The sequence below is a fragment of the Myotis davidii genome, unplaced genomic scaffold, assembly GCF_000327345.1.
Source record: "Myotis davidii unplaced genomic scaffold, ASM32734v1 scaffold134, whole genome shotgun sequence".
In the NCBI taxonomy this organism is placed as follows: Eukaryota; Metazoa; Chordata; class Mammalia; order Chiroptera; family Vespertilionidae; genus Myotis; species Myotis davidii.
The window spans coordinates 1,893,287-1,906,555 of NW_006288853.1; the positions used below are offsets into that span (position 1 = coordinate 1,893,287).

At 37.2% G+C, this 13,269-nt stretch overlaps 1 protein-coding gene across 1 annotated transcript in view; it reads left to right on the forward strand.

Annotated features, from left to right (window-relative positions):
• The window catches only part of TET1 (tet methylcytosine dioxygenase 1), a 103,377-nt gene extending 93,280 nt beyond the window's left edge, over positions 1-10,097 (forward strand). The window contains exons 9-12 of the mRNA XM_006760999.2: positions 1,067-1,204; positions 4,503-4,851; positions 6,720-6,755; positions 6,978-10,097. Coding sequence (XP_006761062.1) covers positions 1,067-1,204; positions 4,503-4,851; positions 6,720-6,755; positions 6,978-7,945 — 1,491 coding nt within the window. The 3' untranslated portion in view covers positions 7,946-10,097. The remainder of the gene's footprint in view (positions 1-1,066; positions 1,205-4,502; positions 4,852-6,719; positions 6,756-6,977) is intronic.
• The last annotated feature ends 3,172 nt before the right edge of the window (positions 10,098-13,269 follow it).

The window sequence follows — 13,269 nt, forward strand, 5'->3', positions numbered from 1 at the left end:
TTAATTAATTAAAAATAAACAATTTAAACAAAAGAACTAATAAATGACTGCAGCAAGGTTTCTGCATACAAGATCAATATGCAAATTCATTGCATTTGTATGCACTAGCAATAGACAATTGAAAAATATAATTAAGAGAAAGTAGACGATCAGAATTTTTAAATGTTGTGCTTCAAAGGACATCAACAAGAAAAGAGGGTGAGGGGAGATGGGGAGATGTTGCAGAAGGGGTACAACTCAGCTATATGATACATAAAATCAGGGGAACTCATGCACATGTGAATGAAACAATACTATATTATATACTTAAAATTGTTAAGAGATCTTCAATGTTAACACTCCAAACACAAAATCATTTTAATTATGTGAAGGGATTGGAATGTTAACTAAACTTAGGGTGGCAGTCATTTTGCAATACATGCATGTATCTCATCATCGCATTGTGCACCTTAAACTTACAGGTTACATGTCAGAAATATGTCAGTTAAAATGGCAGAACAGGGGTTGAGTTTAAACAAAGACAACCACAGAATGGAAAAAAATATTTATAAATCTTGTACCAGAACAGAAAATAAGTGTAAATATTTTATTATTTTAAAGACGCATCAGTCCATATTTTTTAAATCTTTATTTCATTTGTATTATGCATAACATGCTCTCTCCAATTTCAGCTTTTCGTTTACTTTTCTTAATGTACTTTCTATACTTTTTCATGAATGTTTGTATATTTAATTTTATACACGTTGAAAATTGCATACATGATTAAGGCACTCTATTTTTCTTTCTACGTGGCATGACTTGGCTATTTAAATAAACAATAAGTGGGCATTAGTGTAGTCACCCTGCCTTCAGTCATAGCAATTACCATTTTACCCACGTGTCCTCAACCTCTTTTCCTGAATGTCACTAGACGACACATTCTGTACCGCAGTGCTGTCGCTTAGGACAGCTCTGAAATTGCAAACTGTAATTAATTTAAGAACTTTGTCAGGAAGTGATTTTTACTCTTTACTGGAATTGATTCTTTCTGTCTGTTATACTGTGTCATATTTCTTCTGTTTTCTAGATACAATTTGAACATATTGCCCGAGAATGTCGGCTTGGCAACAAAGAAGGTCGTCCTTTCTCTGGGGTCACTGCTTGCGTAGACTTCTGTACCCATGCCCACAGGGACATTCACAACATGAATAATGGGAGCACTGTGGTATGGACCTTGCTCGCTTTTGATTCTAAAACCTCCCTTGCTATACGCTTAGGCTAAGGCCTTATATACAACTTGTGACATCATTTTGTATGCTCTGTTGCACAATATAGCAATCAATAGTTTTAATTTAAGTTCTTATTGAAGTACTGTACCTCCAAAAGAGTTGCAGAATTAGCCTTCAACATACATTTTGGTGAAACTCTTGAGTTATATATTTAATGGAGGTGTGCGTGCTAGGAGGTAGGAGTTTTTTAATATTCAAACCAACGATTCTGTGCTATCAATATAGTCGTTAGAAAGCTAGGCAACTCAATTTTTTTTTTGTAAGAATGCACATTTGAAAAATAGGTTATCATTGATTTTAGAGAATGGAAGGGAGAATAAACAGAGAAATAGCGATTGGCTGGCTTCTGCACAATCCCTACTGGGCATGTGCCTTGATCAAACTCTCAATGCATGGAATGACGCTCAGCTGAGTAACACTAGCCACGGCCTTAATGTTTGCTTTTTTTTCTTGCCATCTGTACGTGTGTGTGTGTGTGTGTGTGTGTGTGTGTGTGTGTGTGTTTTGAGGGAACTGTGCCAAATTTCTCATCTTTTTAGTGCATATCGATTGTTCATGCCAGTGTGTATAAAGTTGCATGAATATCCTGGCTTGGGCTGTGTGGCTCGGTTGGTTGGGCCACATCCGGTGCACCAGGAGGTTGCTGGTTCTATTGCATTTCAATGCACATGCCAAGGTTTCGCAACTGATCCCTGGGCAGGAGGCAGCTTATCCATGTTGTGCTCTCACTAGATGTTTCTCTCCCCCTCTCCCTTCCTCTCTCTCAGAAATCAATAAGCCAATCTTACCAATCTCCTCCTCCTCCTCCACCTCCTCCTTCTTCATTTTAGCAAGAGAAAACCCAGGAGGAAATCTTGCAATACTCCTTTTGTAAGGGAAATGAGTTTTCTTCAAGGAATTATTTCCTTCTCACCTTGTAAAACTGAGATTAGTGGATAATGAATGTGTCCCTTTTTTTGTGTGTTTGTTTGATTTGTTTTAATATACCAATTTGTTTCCTTGGCCCAGTGTAAGATACAGCTACAGGGTCTTAACAGTGTGATTTGAAAGGCACAATCTTATTCTTCTCTGGTCAATAGACTAGGAGCCACATCACTCCTCTGCACTGATTATTCAGTTTTTTTTCCAAATGTTGGGATTTTATAAATCTGACCAGGTGCCTAGTCAGTGTTGCTCAGCAGTTGAGTGTCAACCCATGAACCAAGAGGTCACACGTTCCATTCTCAGTCAGGGCACATGCCTGGGTTACGGGCTTGATCCCCAGGAGGGATAATGCAGGAGACAGCCATTCAATGATTCACTATTACCTTTCCTTCTCTCTATCTCTAGAATCAATAAAACAATATTTTTAAAAAATCTCTCCAGGTGACTCTTAGCCAGAGTGGTTCATCGTCATCATTTGGCTAGTATATTTTACCTGAGTTTGCTGCATTCCAAAATATCTATCATCAAGCAGGGTTAGGTTCATGGTTAAACTAAATGCTTTTTTTAAGTACATTCTTTTTTAAATTATATATTTTTATTGATATTCGAGAGTAAGGAGAAGGAGAGATAGAAACATCAATGCTGAGAGAGAATCATTGATTGGCTGCCTCCTGCACCGCACCCCCCCTCCCCCCCACTGGGGGTTGAGCCCACAACCCAGGTATGTGCCCTTGACTGGATTGGAACCTGGGACCCTTCTGTCCACAGGCTGACGCTCTATCCACTGTTCATGCTCATTCTTTTGCACTGCTGTTATTCATTCCGTGAGGCTCGTGCCTAGTTCTTGGCATAATTACAAATTTCCCCATCTTAAAATACCTGAACCCTTGAAATTCTGTCAAATTTTCTTCTACCCTGTCTGTTTCTTATTATATTTCTCATGTTTAGTCCTTGTCCCCTTCTTAGTCTCTCTACAGACAAATCAATAGATTGACATAAACATTTACTAGTAAAATATTTGATTTTTTAACAGAATGTTTCTAAGTTATTAAATTTTAAAATATTGACATCAAGAGAGTTCAGTATTTCAAGGCTTGTGAGTAAATTTGACTAGAGATATTGAGAAATAGTAAGATTTTAAAAACGTTTAGTCTACCTGACTTTATCATCTGTTTCTACCAACCTTGGAAATCAAATGTTGGAAACAATTGTATATGCTTTTAATGGATCTTTAATGAAATTTGAAAATTAAAGTAGTTTATGAAGAAGAATTAAGTATCGAAAGTTAGGAATTTTCTGTATATAGTTCTGTATTTTTACTTCTCTACAATTTATAAAAACAATGTAAGTAGAAGGCCTTAGAGATAGGTTATATGCCAGACACAATTTTCTTAAGATGTCCTATTTATCATTCAAGCAAAGACAGCCCTGGCCATTTTCTCAGTGATTAGAGCCCTGGTCTGCACACAGAAGGATCATGGGTTCTGTTCCCAGTCAAGGACACGTACCTCAGTTGCAGGCTTTGGTCAGTGCACATGCAGGAGGCATGAAAGAAAATCCTTGGGTCAGGGTTATAAAAACAACAACACAAGTCAGGCAAATTATGATAGAAACAAAATGGAGCAGAAAGAGACAATTTATCAAGATACAGTACTTCAGTTATTTTTTTAAAAAACAAGTAAAATATATGTCTTGTTAGAAAAGGAAATCTCTTGTGCTTCCTCTTTTGTTTTATGAATATCTGTCAATTTATTTAGTGAAGGCAGAATAGATACTTATAAATTCCACCTAACAAACGGAAACGAAAAAGTCCTAAAGGAAAACACAGCAAATGAGAAAATTTATTATAATTAAGCTTCCTCTACCTGAAGGATTTTAACATTACTTAAATATTAGAATTAAGATTATGTATTGGCTATAAATAGTAATTTCTTAATAGTTAATATTTAATATGAAGGCAGTGAACAACAGTTTACTAACTGCTCTTTAATTCAGGCAATTAAGATGTCATGTAACAGCTAAAAGGCTTCATATTTAAAATATTGTAAAATATATAAACATGCAATATCATTTACTTATAAAGTCAAGTGAAAATTATAATGGCCTCCTTACCAACAATTGATAAGTTCATAGAATTTAATGGTGTTGGGTCACTTAATATACAAGCCATTTATCCAAAATTAAAATGCCAGTAGTAACCAATTGAACATAAAATTTGAATACAGATCCCTTGCATTATGGCAACGAGATGGTAGGAATAACTATGAAGGATGTGCAGGACCTATATTTTCCATTTTTTCTTCCTCTCAGGTTTGTACCTTAACACGAGAAGATAACCGCTCATTTGGTATCGTTCCTCAAGATGAGCAGCTGCATGTTCTACCGCTTTATAAATTATCAGACACAGATGAGTTTGGCTCAAGGGAAGGAATGGAAGCTAAGATCAGATCTGGGGCCGTGGATGTCCTCACACCGTGTCGCAAAAAAAGAACATGTTTTACTCAGCCAATTCCTCGTTGTGGGAAGAAAAGAGCAGCGATGATGACAGAAGTCTTCACGCGTAAGATAAAGGCTGTGGAGAAGAAACTCATTCCTCGAATCAAGCGGAAGAATAACTCGACAGTGCACGACAGTAAGGCTTCATCCCTGTCGCATTTAGGTGAGGCCTCGGACCGTGCTCGTTTTCAGTGTATAAGTTTCCTTTGCACTGTATTCTTCCTCTCCTCTATCTTTGCTACTCTTCGGAATGGGCATTTGTGTCAGATATCAGTCGATTACCTTAGCTAATTGTTTTATCTCTTTTTAAAAAAATTTTTTTTATTCATTTCAGAGAGTTAGGAAGATGGAGAGAGAGATAGAAATATCAATGTCTTGAAAGTATAGTTGATCTGCTGCTTCCTGCACACCCCTTATTGGGGATGGAGCCGACAACCCAGGCACATGCCCCTGACCAGAATGGAACCTGGGACCCTTTAGTTCCCAGGCTAACGCTGTATCCACTGAGCCAAACCAGTTAGGGCTCAATTGTTTTTAATATAACTTCATTAGAGTTCAAACTATATATATGACACCAAATATATTTCTACATACTTACCCACACCAACAATCAACAAAAAATGCCCCATCTCTATTTTTTTCAAAAATATGTTCTTTTTTTAAAAAATTCTCATCCAAGAATTAGAGAGAGAAAGGTAGGGGAAGAGAGATTGAGATGAAACATCTATCATCCCCTGACCAGAGATCAAAACCGGCCACCTAGGCATGCGCCGGACTGGGAATCAAACCCAAAACCGTTTGGTGTACAGAAAGATGCTCCAGCCCACTGAGCCACCCAGAAAGGTCAACGTGTTCTTTTTTTGTTCCCCATCTATTTTGAAGCCCTCATCCTCCTTTTTGGCATACATGAAATGGCTTTACTTCCTCCAAATCTTCCTTGATCAATTTAATTATCCTACTCCACTAGTTTTACTGAGCACCACTCGGAAGCATCTTAGGTCTTGGAAATGTAGCCATGGCAATGAGGACAGATAGTGCTGTAAAAGAATTACATTTAAATACATCACAGAGATTCACTAAGAGGAAGGCATTTCTGTGAAGTCCTGAAGGAAATGAGAATCTGCAGTGCTTTTATTTGGAGAAATAGCATTCCAGGCAGAAGAAATGGCAAAGGCAGGAAGCTGGAATTTCCCTTGAATACCTTATGCTAGCAAGGAGGCCACTGTGGTTGGAGCAAGTGTGCAATGCAAACAATTGGAGATCAAATTGGAGAGATAAAAGGGAATCCAAGCATCTCAGGTGTTGTAGATTGCTGTAAAGACTTTGGTCTTTATTGTGAATGAGAAGAAGTTCACTGGAGATTTCAGTATAGAAAAGGGATATGATGTCACTCAAACCTAACATTCTGGTTACTAGGTTAAAACTAGAGTAAAGTGGGGCAGCGAATAGAAAAGTAGGGTCATCCTAAATGCCCATCCTAACAATTCAGGAGAGAGACCAGAGTGGCTAAAGAGGACATAAGGAAATATCTAATTCCGGATATGGTTTGAAGGTTAAATCAACAGGATTTCTGATTAAATTTGGCATGTGACCCCCAAAAAAGTGTCAAGGTTTTACCCTGATGTTATTGACCTGAAGAACCTGGAAGTGTGGAGAAACCAACCAACATGTCACGAGGAATGGGGAGAGGAGAACAGAATTGGAAAGATAAACAGGAAGACCAGAAACTCACTTCTGTCCGACTCTGGAGCCTCAGTGATGGAGTATGAACCAGGAGGTCACTGTTCGATTCCCAGTCCCGGCATATGCCTGGGTTTTGGTCTGAATTCCCAGCAGGGGCTGTGCTGGAGGCCGCTGACCAGTGATTTTCTCTCATCATTGATGTTTCTATCTCTCACCCTCCCTCTCTGAAATCAATCAATAAATCCATATATATAAATATATATATATTTTAAAGTACTCTTTAATGACAACAACTATAAAAAGCATTTCGTACTTATCTTCACACTTGGTGTCCTTTTCTCTGTTTAGGGAATAAAACTGAGGCCTTGCAACCTGAAATAAAAAGTGAAACTGAGCCCTAGCTGGTTTGGCTCAGTGGATAGAGTGTCGGCCTGCGGACTGAAGGGTCCCGGGTTTGATTCCGGTCAAGGGCATATGCCTGGGTTTCGGGCTCAATCCCCGGTAGGGAGCGTGCAGGAGGCAGCTGCTCAATATTTCTTCCTCATTGATGTTTCTATCTCTCTCTCCCTCTCCCTTCCTCTCTGAAATCGATTTTTTTAAAAAAAGGTGAAACTGAAACCAATTTTATCTTCAAAGGTTCGGACCACATTCAAATGTACTCACTGATCCCATCCATTCCTCACCCAGTGAAAGAGGCACATTTATCCCGAGACTTCTCGGCCGCCAACACTGCTTCGACCTCAACAGCTTTTAAGGACGATGCCTCGGTTTCGTGCGGGTTTCCAGAAAGAAGTAGCGATCCCGACTGCACGATGCCTTCTGGGAGACAGAGTGATGCTCACGCTGCTGCTGGGGAATGCGATGGAATCGCACAGCCTGGTGAAGTGAGTCCTCTTCCCACTTTGCCCACTCCCCTGTCCGATTCCCTGGTTGGTTTTGAGCCTCCCGCGGGTCCACCTGAGCAGATCCCTTCTAATGAGCCAAACCAGCAGCCCCCACTCATCACCTCTGCTCCTGAACTTGCTTCCTCTCTGATGGAAGATGAGCAGCATTCGGAAGCAGATGAGCCTCCATCAGATGACCCCCTGTCAGATGACCCCCTGTCACCCACGGAGGCGAAATTGCCCCACATTGAAGAGTATTGGTCAGATAGTGAGCACATCTTTTTGGATGCCAGTGTTGGTGGGGTGGCCATAGCACCTGCTCATGGCTCTGTTTTAATTGAGTGTGCCCGGCGGGAGCTTCATGCTACCACTCCCGTCCAACACCCAAACAGGAATCATCCTACACGTCTCTCTCTTGTCTTCTACCAGCACAAAAACCTAAATAGGCCCCACCACGGCTTTGAAATAAACAAGATTAAGTACGAGGCTAAAGAACCTAAGAATAAGAAAATTAAGGTCTCAGAGCAGAGCGATCAGGCAGCTAATGAGGGTCCTGAGCTGTGCCCTGAAGCGAATGAATTGAACCAAATTCCTTCTCGCCAGGCATTAACATTAACCCATGACAATGTTGTCACCGTGGCCCCTTATGCTCTCACACACGTTGCAGGGCCCTATAACCATTGGGTATGAAGGCTGTTCTCCCCTTTTTAATGCCTTTGCTAGTGCAGTGTATTTTTCCAAGGTGCTGTTAAAGGAAAGTCATATTGTTGTTTACTAGATAGATCTTCATCTCACCCATTTGAAGGCTGAAGTAAAACAAGCAAATGCAGTAGGGTGGGTATTTCTTAACTGTGACTATATATTTTGACAATTGATAGAAGGTGCACATTTTAAGCAAATATAAAAAGTTTTATAGTTTTAAATACATAAAGAAATGTTTTGGTTAGGTGTTAACCTTGAGAGAATCACTCAGTTTGGTGCTTTAAATAAGTCTGTTTACTATGAAACGAGTAATTTTTAGAGGCTTTTAACTGATAGTGTGCTATGATGTAAAATCAAGATACACAGTGTTAACTCTACACAGCTCCTGGTGCTTAACCACATCGACACAGTTAACTATAAGCTGAATTATTATTTCATGGTGCCATTGTTTCAACATCTTCCAATCATTGCTAGAAAATAGGCATATTCCTTTGAAATAAACCAATGAAAAGTTTTCTCTCTTAAGGTGTCTCTCCTGTATAAGATAATTCATTATTGTTAGTAATGGTTGGACGCTGTTCATAAATTGTAAATATATATTTTAAAAGCACTTTCTATTTTTAAAATTAACTTGAAATAGTATAGTATAAGAACCCAATTGTCTATTGTTTGTGCATATTTGCATACAAGAGAAATCATTCTTGCTGTGTAGAGTTCCATCTTATTAACTGCAATATGTATTCATACATGTGTATGGTTTGTGTTTTTTAATGTGTTCTTTCTCATTCAAATATTAGCTACTTATGTAAAATCAATCATGCAAAAATTGTTAATGATCTCAAATTGGAATTTGAAAGATTATCACCAACATTGATTAATATTTTCTTGGGAACTAAGTAAGTGTGAACGCTTATTGAGCAGCACTGACCCCAATTCACTTTCACTGTAACTTTCTCAATATAATCCGTCAAAAGTGTTTCCGAAAGGAGATTTGACATGACAGGATTCAGAAGAGTCAAATGCTTCTAAAGTTTCAAGGTAATAAAATACAAAAATTAAGTAGTGAGAACCCTAACCATCCCAAATTGCCTTATTCTGAAAGTCATTCCAGTAGAGACTAAAATTTAGTAGAAATATTTTGAAAACAAATTCCTTATCATTGCACATGCAAAACAAATAGTAGGAATGATATAAATAAGTTAGTCCAAAGTAGTTTAAACATATTAGTTTTGGGGAAAATGATAACTCTTCTGAGGTAATTGCCTATGACCTAGGTAACAGGAAAATAGGCATTCTGTTTAGTTTTTAGTCCTCCTACTATTTCTTCTATTACGTTTTCTGGTTCATAGCAAAACAAAAGAGATTGCCCAAACCAAATTTTAGATCAAGAAGAAATTTCAATGAAATACTTGATTCTGTTAAAATGCAGAGGTGCTATAACATTCAAAGTCTCAGATTCCTCGGGAGTATGGAAAACCTAACGGTGCTTCTCCCCTGGAAATGCCACAGGAAGCCCATAACCGCTAACACTCACAATTCTGGTGCAAAAGCAAACAATTCCAGTAAGCTCTCTAAATAAAATTAATCGTAAATTATTAAAATAATATATGGTGCAAAGTATCCGTTTCAAGCTTTTGACTAATCAAAGTAAAGGAACATGAAGGGATTGTAAATAGCAAAATGTCATTGATAGACTGTCTTGTACAAGTAGATTTCTGCTTTTGAATAGGTAATATAGGGTAATTCATTAACTTGTTTTAGTATTTTGTGTGCCTTAGATTTCTGTTGTAAAACATGTATATTTTTGTGAGCCTCTGGTTTCTTATACATTTAAGTATATAAATAAGTGATTGTTTATTGTTTCAGCTGCTTAAATAAGATATTTACTAGTAGTAGACCATCAGGAATATACCCTTGTAATATTTTATTTTAGGCCTTAGCTCTCACTACAAGTTATTTTCTCACCAGATTTAATGGATAAAACTTAAAGATCCTTTATCCATCCACCCATCTATCCATTCAACACTTATTGAATGTCTGCAAAATTTAAGTAATAGCTTTTGTTTTCTTTGAGTCACCACCCATGACAGTAAACTTGAAGAATTAAATCCCCTAGAAGATACTCTAACACACATTTTTCCAAAAAAAGAAAAAAAAGTAAGCACATTTCCTTCAAAACAGACCATTGTGATATATGTACAGCAATTCAGATCAGTGTCACTAAGTGAAAGTAAGTTTCCTTAACAATATAAACTTGAGGCACGCGTGTTGATTTAAGGGAGTATTGAGATTTTTGAAATTAGTTGCAGTTTACCAAAACAAGTACATGAAAATATCCAGTCTTAGCTAAAAATGTCTCCATTCAGTTATAATTAACACCTGCTGCACCCCATGATGGGAACCACACATGATACCTGCATTATTGAACTCTTTCGTAAGTTTGCCATCCCATTATATGCCCTGTAATTTTTTAAAAGCTCATGCTTAAATGTTCTGCAGCATTGTGATTGTATACTGGCTACACTGCTGTTAGAATGCTCTTTTTCATGAAGCAAGGAAATAAATTTATTTGAAATGACATTTTCACTCAGAAAACTGGTTATCTAATATTTCTATACCTCAATTATATTTTACTGTAATGGATCACTTTTATTTTACGCCCCCCCCCCTTTTTTTTAGCAATCAATCTTCTGCCTTTGGGTTTTCAAACTTCTGCCTTTGTTCACGGTGTGATAATTGAATTCATTGATGCATGCCTCCCAAGTTAGCCCAACCTCTTCATAATATGTTACAAACTTAACTATGATGGGAGAATAATTCCTGTCTAGTGTAGAATCCTACAAAATATGCTGCCCTTCAAATGCTATCTCTAATGCCTCGTAGGCTATCATTGAAAACATTTTTTCTTGTTAGCTTCATCTACATCCTCTTTCCAATTCATCCACAAAGTACCAAATATATCATGACGTAGACCTGTTTGAAATATATCAGCGATTTTCCACCATTGTGCTACAAGAATTAAATTATACCTTTTTGTGGTGTGTTTTGTTTCTGTCAGATTGGCGAAAGATAATATATTTTTTGATGTGCTGCAGAATTTTAGTAATTAGTTTATTTGTGCCATAAGATAAAAAGGGTTGGAAATCGCTGAAATATGTTGTTGTTGTTGTTATTATTATTGAAAGTGGAGCCTAACAGAATGTATCGCTGTAGGTTAATTTTTGCAACATATTAGCAAAATGTTTGCATCTTAAATAACCTTCCAACATCTTTATGAAATCTGCATGTGGATGAAATAATTTTATTTGTTAAATATAGAATTCTACTAGATTAGAACCATAAGCAATTTGCTTAAGACATAACCCCAATACATACTTAATTGAATGCATACTCTTGTAAATGAGATACTGACTTAATTCATATCAAGTATCCTACATTCTAATGTTATTACTTCATAGATTCCTACCCATTATCATTTATTTCACAATAGCATGTATGGAAAATAGCCTCAAACTATTTAAGTTTAGTCTTTTTAATACATATTGAAATCTTTTATCTGGGACAATGTTTTGACATTGCATGACAACTTCCACCGATAGCAGGCACAGCATTTCTTTTGAATATGACAAAGTAGCTGTATGTGACCTTTAATATATAGCTACTTTCTATTTCACAAGTTTTTTGATGCATGGGAATCTTTTTGTCTAGTTTTAGTACAGTTGTGAGTTTTTATCTTTTGTAAGCATTAATGGCAAGAATTGTGACATAAGCTAATATAATAGTGGCGCCTCACAGCCCCGGAAGACACCTTAGAAGTCATAGAATTCAGTCACTGGAGCCCAGAGAGCAGATTTTAATGTCAGTGTGAAATTATTTTTGTAATTATAATTTCAAGAATCAAATGAAGGTTAGGATGACTGTATGAAAATAAACATGATTTGATGCCCATATGGTATTTTATCAATGGGAATTAACCTTATTTTTGTACAAGTCAAAAATAAAATGGATTTAGGTTGGTTTTTTCTGAGAGGTTCAGGGATAGAAGTGATATTGGATCAAGATTTCCCTGCCTTCAGAGTCTCTTGGACCTTGATGGGAAATTTAGCTAACTTTTACCTATTAAGCTATCCTGTTAACACATCCTATAAAGTGTGGCAATAGTCTTGTCTGCTATTTCAATAAATATCAAGTACTTATCACAGTACAGGTTTTTATTCCCCCTGGAACAAGTGTTAGGCATTTCTAAGAAGTTAAAAGATTGAATGGTTTAAATAATTGGGGGAAGTATATATTTCTATTGTATATACTATTTAACCATAGTTGTACATACACTCTAAGTATATGTCTTGCCTAGTTGGCCCCACAATTAAGTCCCAGCATAGGTTATTTTAATGTGGCTGTCTGCATATTAGAATACTGTCTTATTGTCCACAGCTACAAAACTTGCCCATAAGTGTATTGTACTTGTAACTTCAACGTCAATAGTATGGCACCCTTAACCAAGTGATAAAAATCAGTGCTCTGATTCCTGAGAGTCTGGATTTATCTAAATCAAATTATGCTCCATGTTGAGCTTTCGTCTAATAGGTTTAGGAAATGATGCCATCCATTGCTCTGGCATGCAATTCAGAAAGAATCAGTATGAACTTTATCAGAAGCTGAATATCTGTGTTTTCTTATCATGTAATGAGATTAACTGACATCTTTTGCTTTTCTCTTGTGTATAAAATAGAGACTAATTTCCTCTGTTAATTCTGGACATGGTGAAAATGGCTTGTATCCAGGACCTCACCCTTTTTGTCCACATTGAAATCTACAAACTTTAATTCTCGGCGTTCTAGTATCTGAATGAGGTTTTCTTAGTCCCTGCTTCTTATGGGTACCCAATCAAATACCATTGTTTGTTTCAAAAGGCATGTGTCTTATTCCTTCAGGTAATCCAAAGGTATTACTTACTTTCCCCTAATTTTCACTGCCTTGAGGGTCCCACAATATGTTTCTCTTGTGGTAGTCTGCAGGTTTAGTATTTCTAGCTTTAAACGTCCAACACATTTTTCCTTAGTTGGCTTTCCTCCTTTCCCATCCTTACTGTGATATCTGTGATCCTGCCTGGGTCACAGGTTTCCTTCCAGTTTGTTCAGCCATTTGTCCCCTCAAGTAAAGCAAAGCAAAACTTAGTCTAAGGTAGGAACATTATCAGATGTTAAACATATTAGCTGATTCTAACCCATCCCTGTTTCAGGGCAACTTCGGAAACTCTGGTTGTTCTAAAAAGATAAATTCTGCCCCTATCTGCTGTTATGAAAGGCATT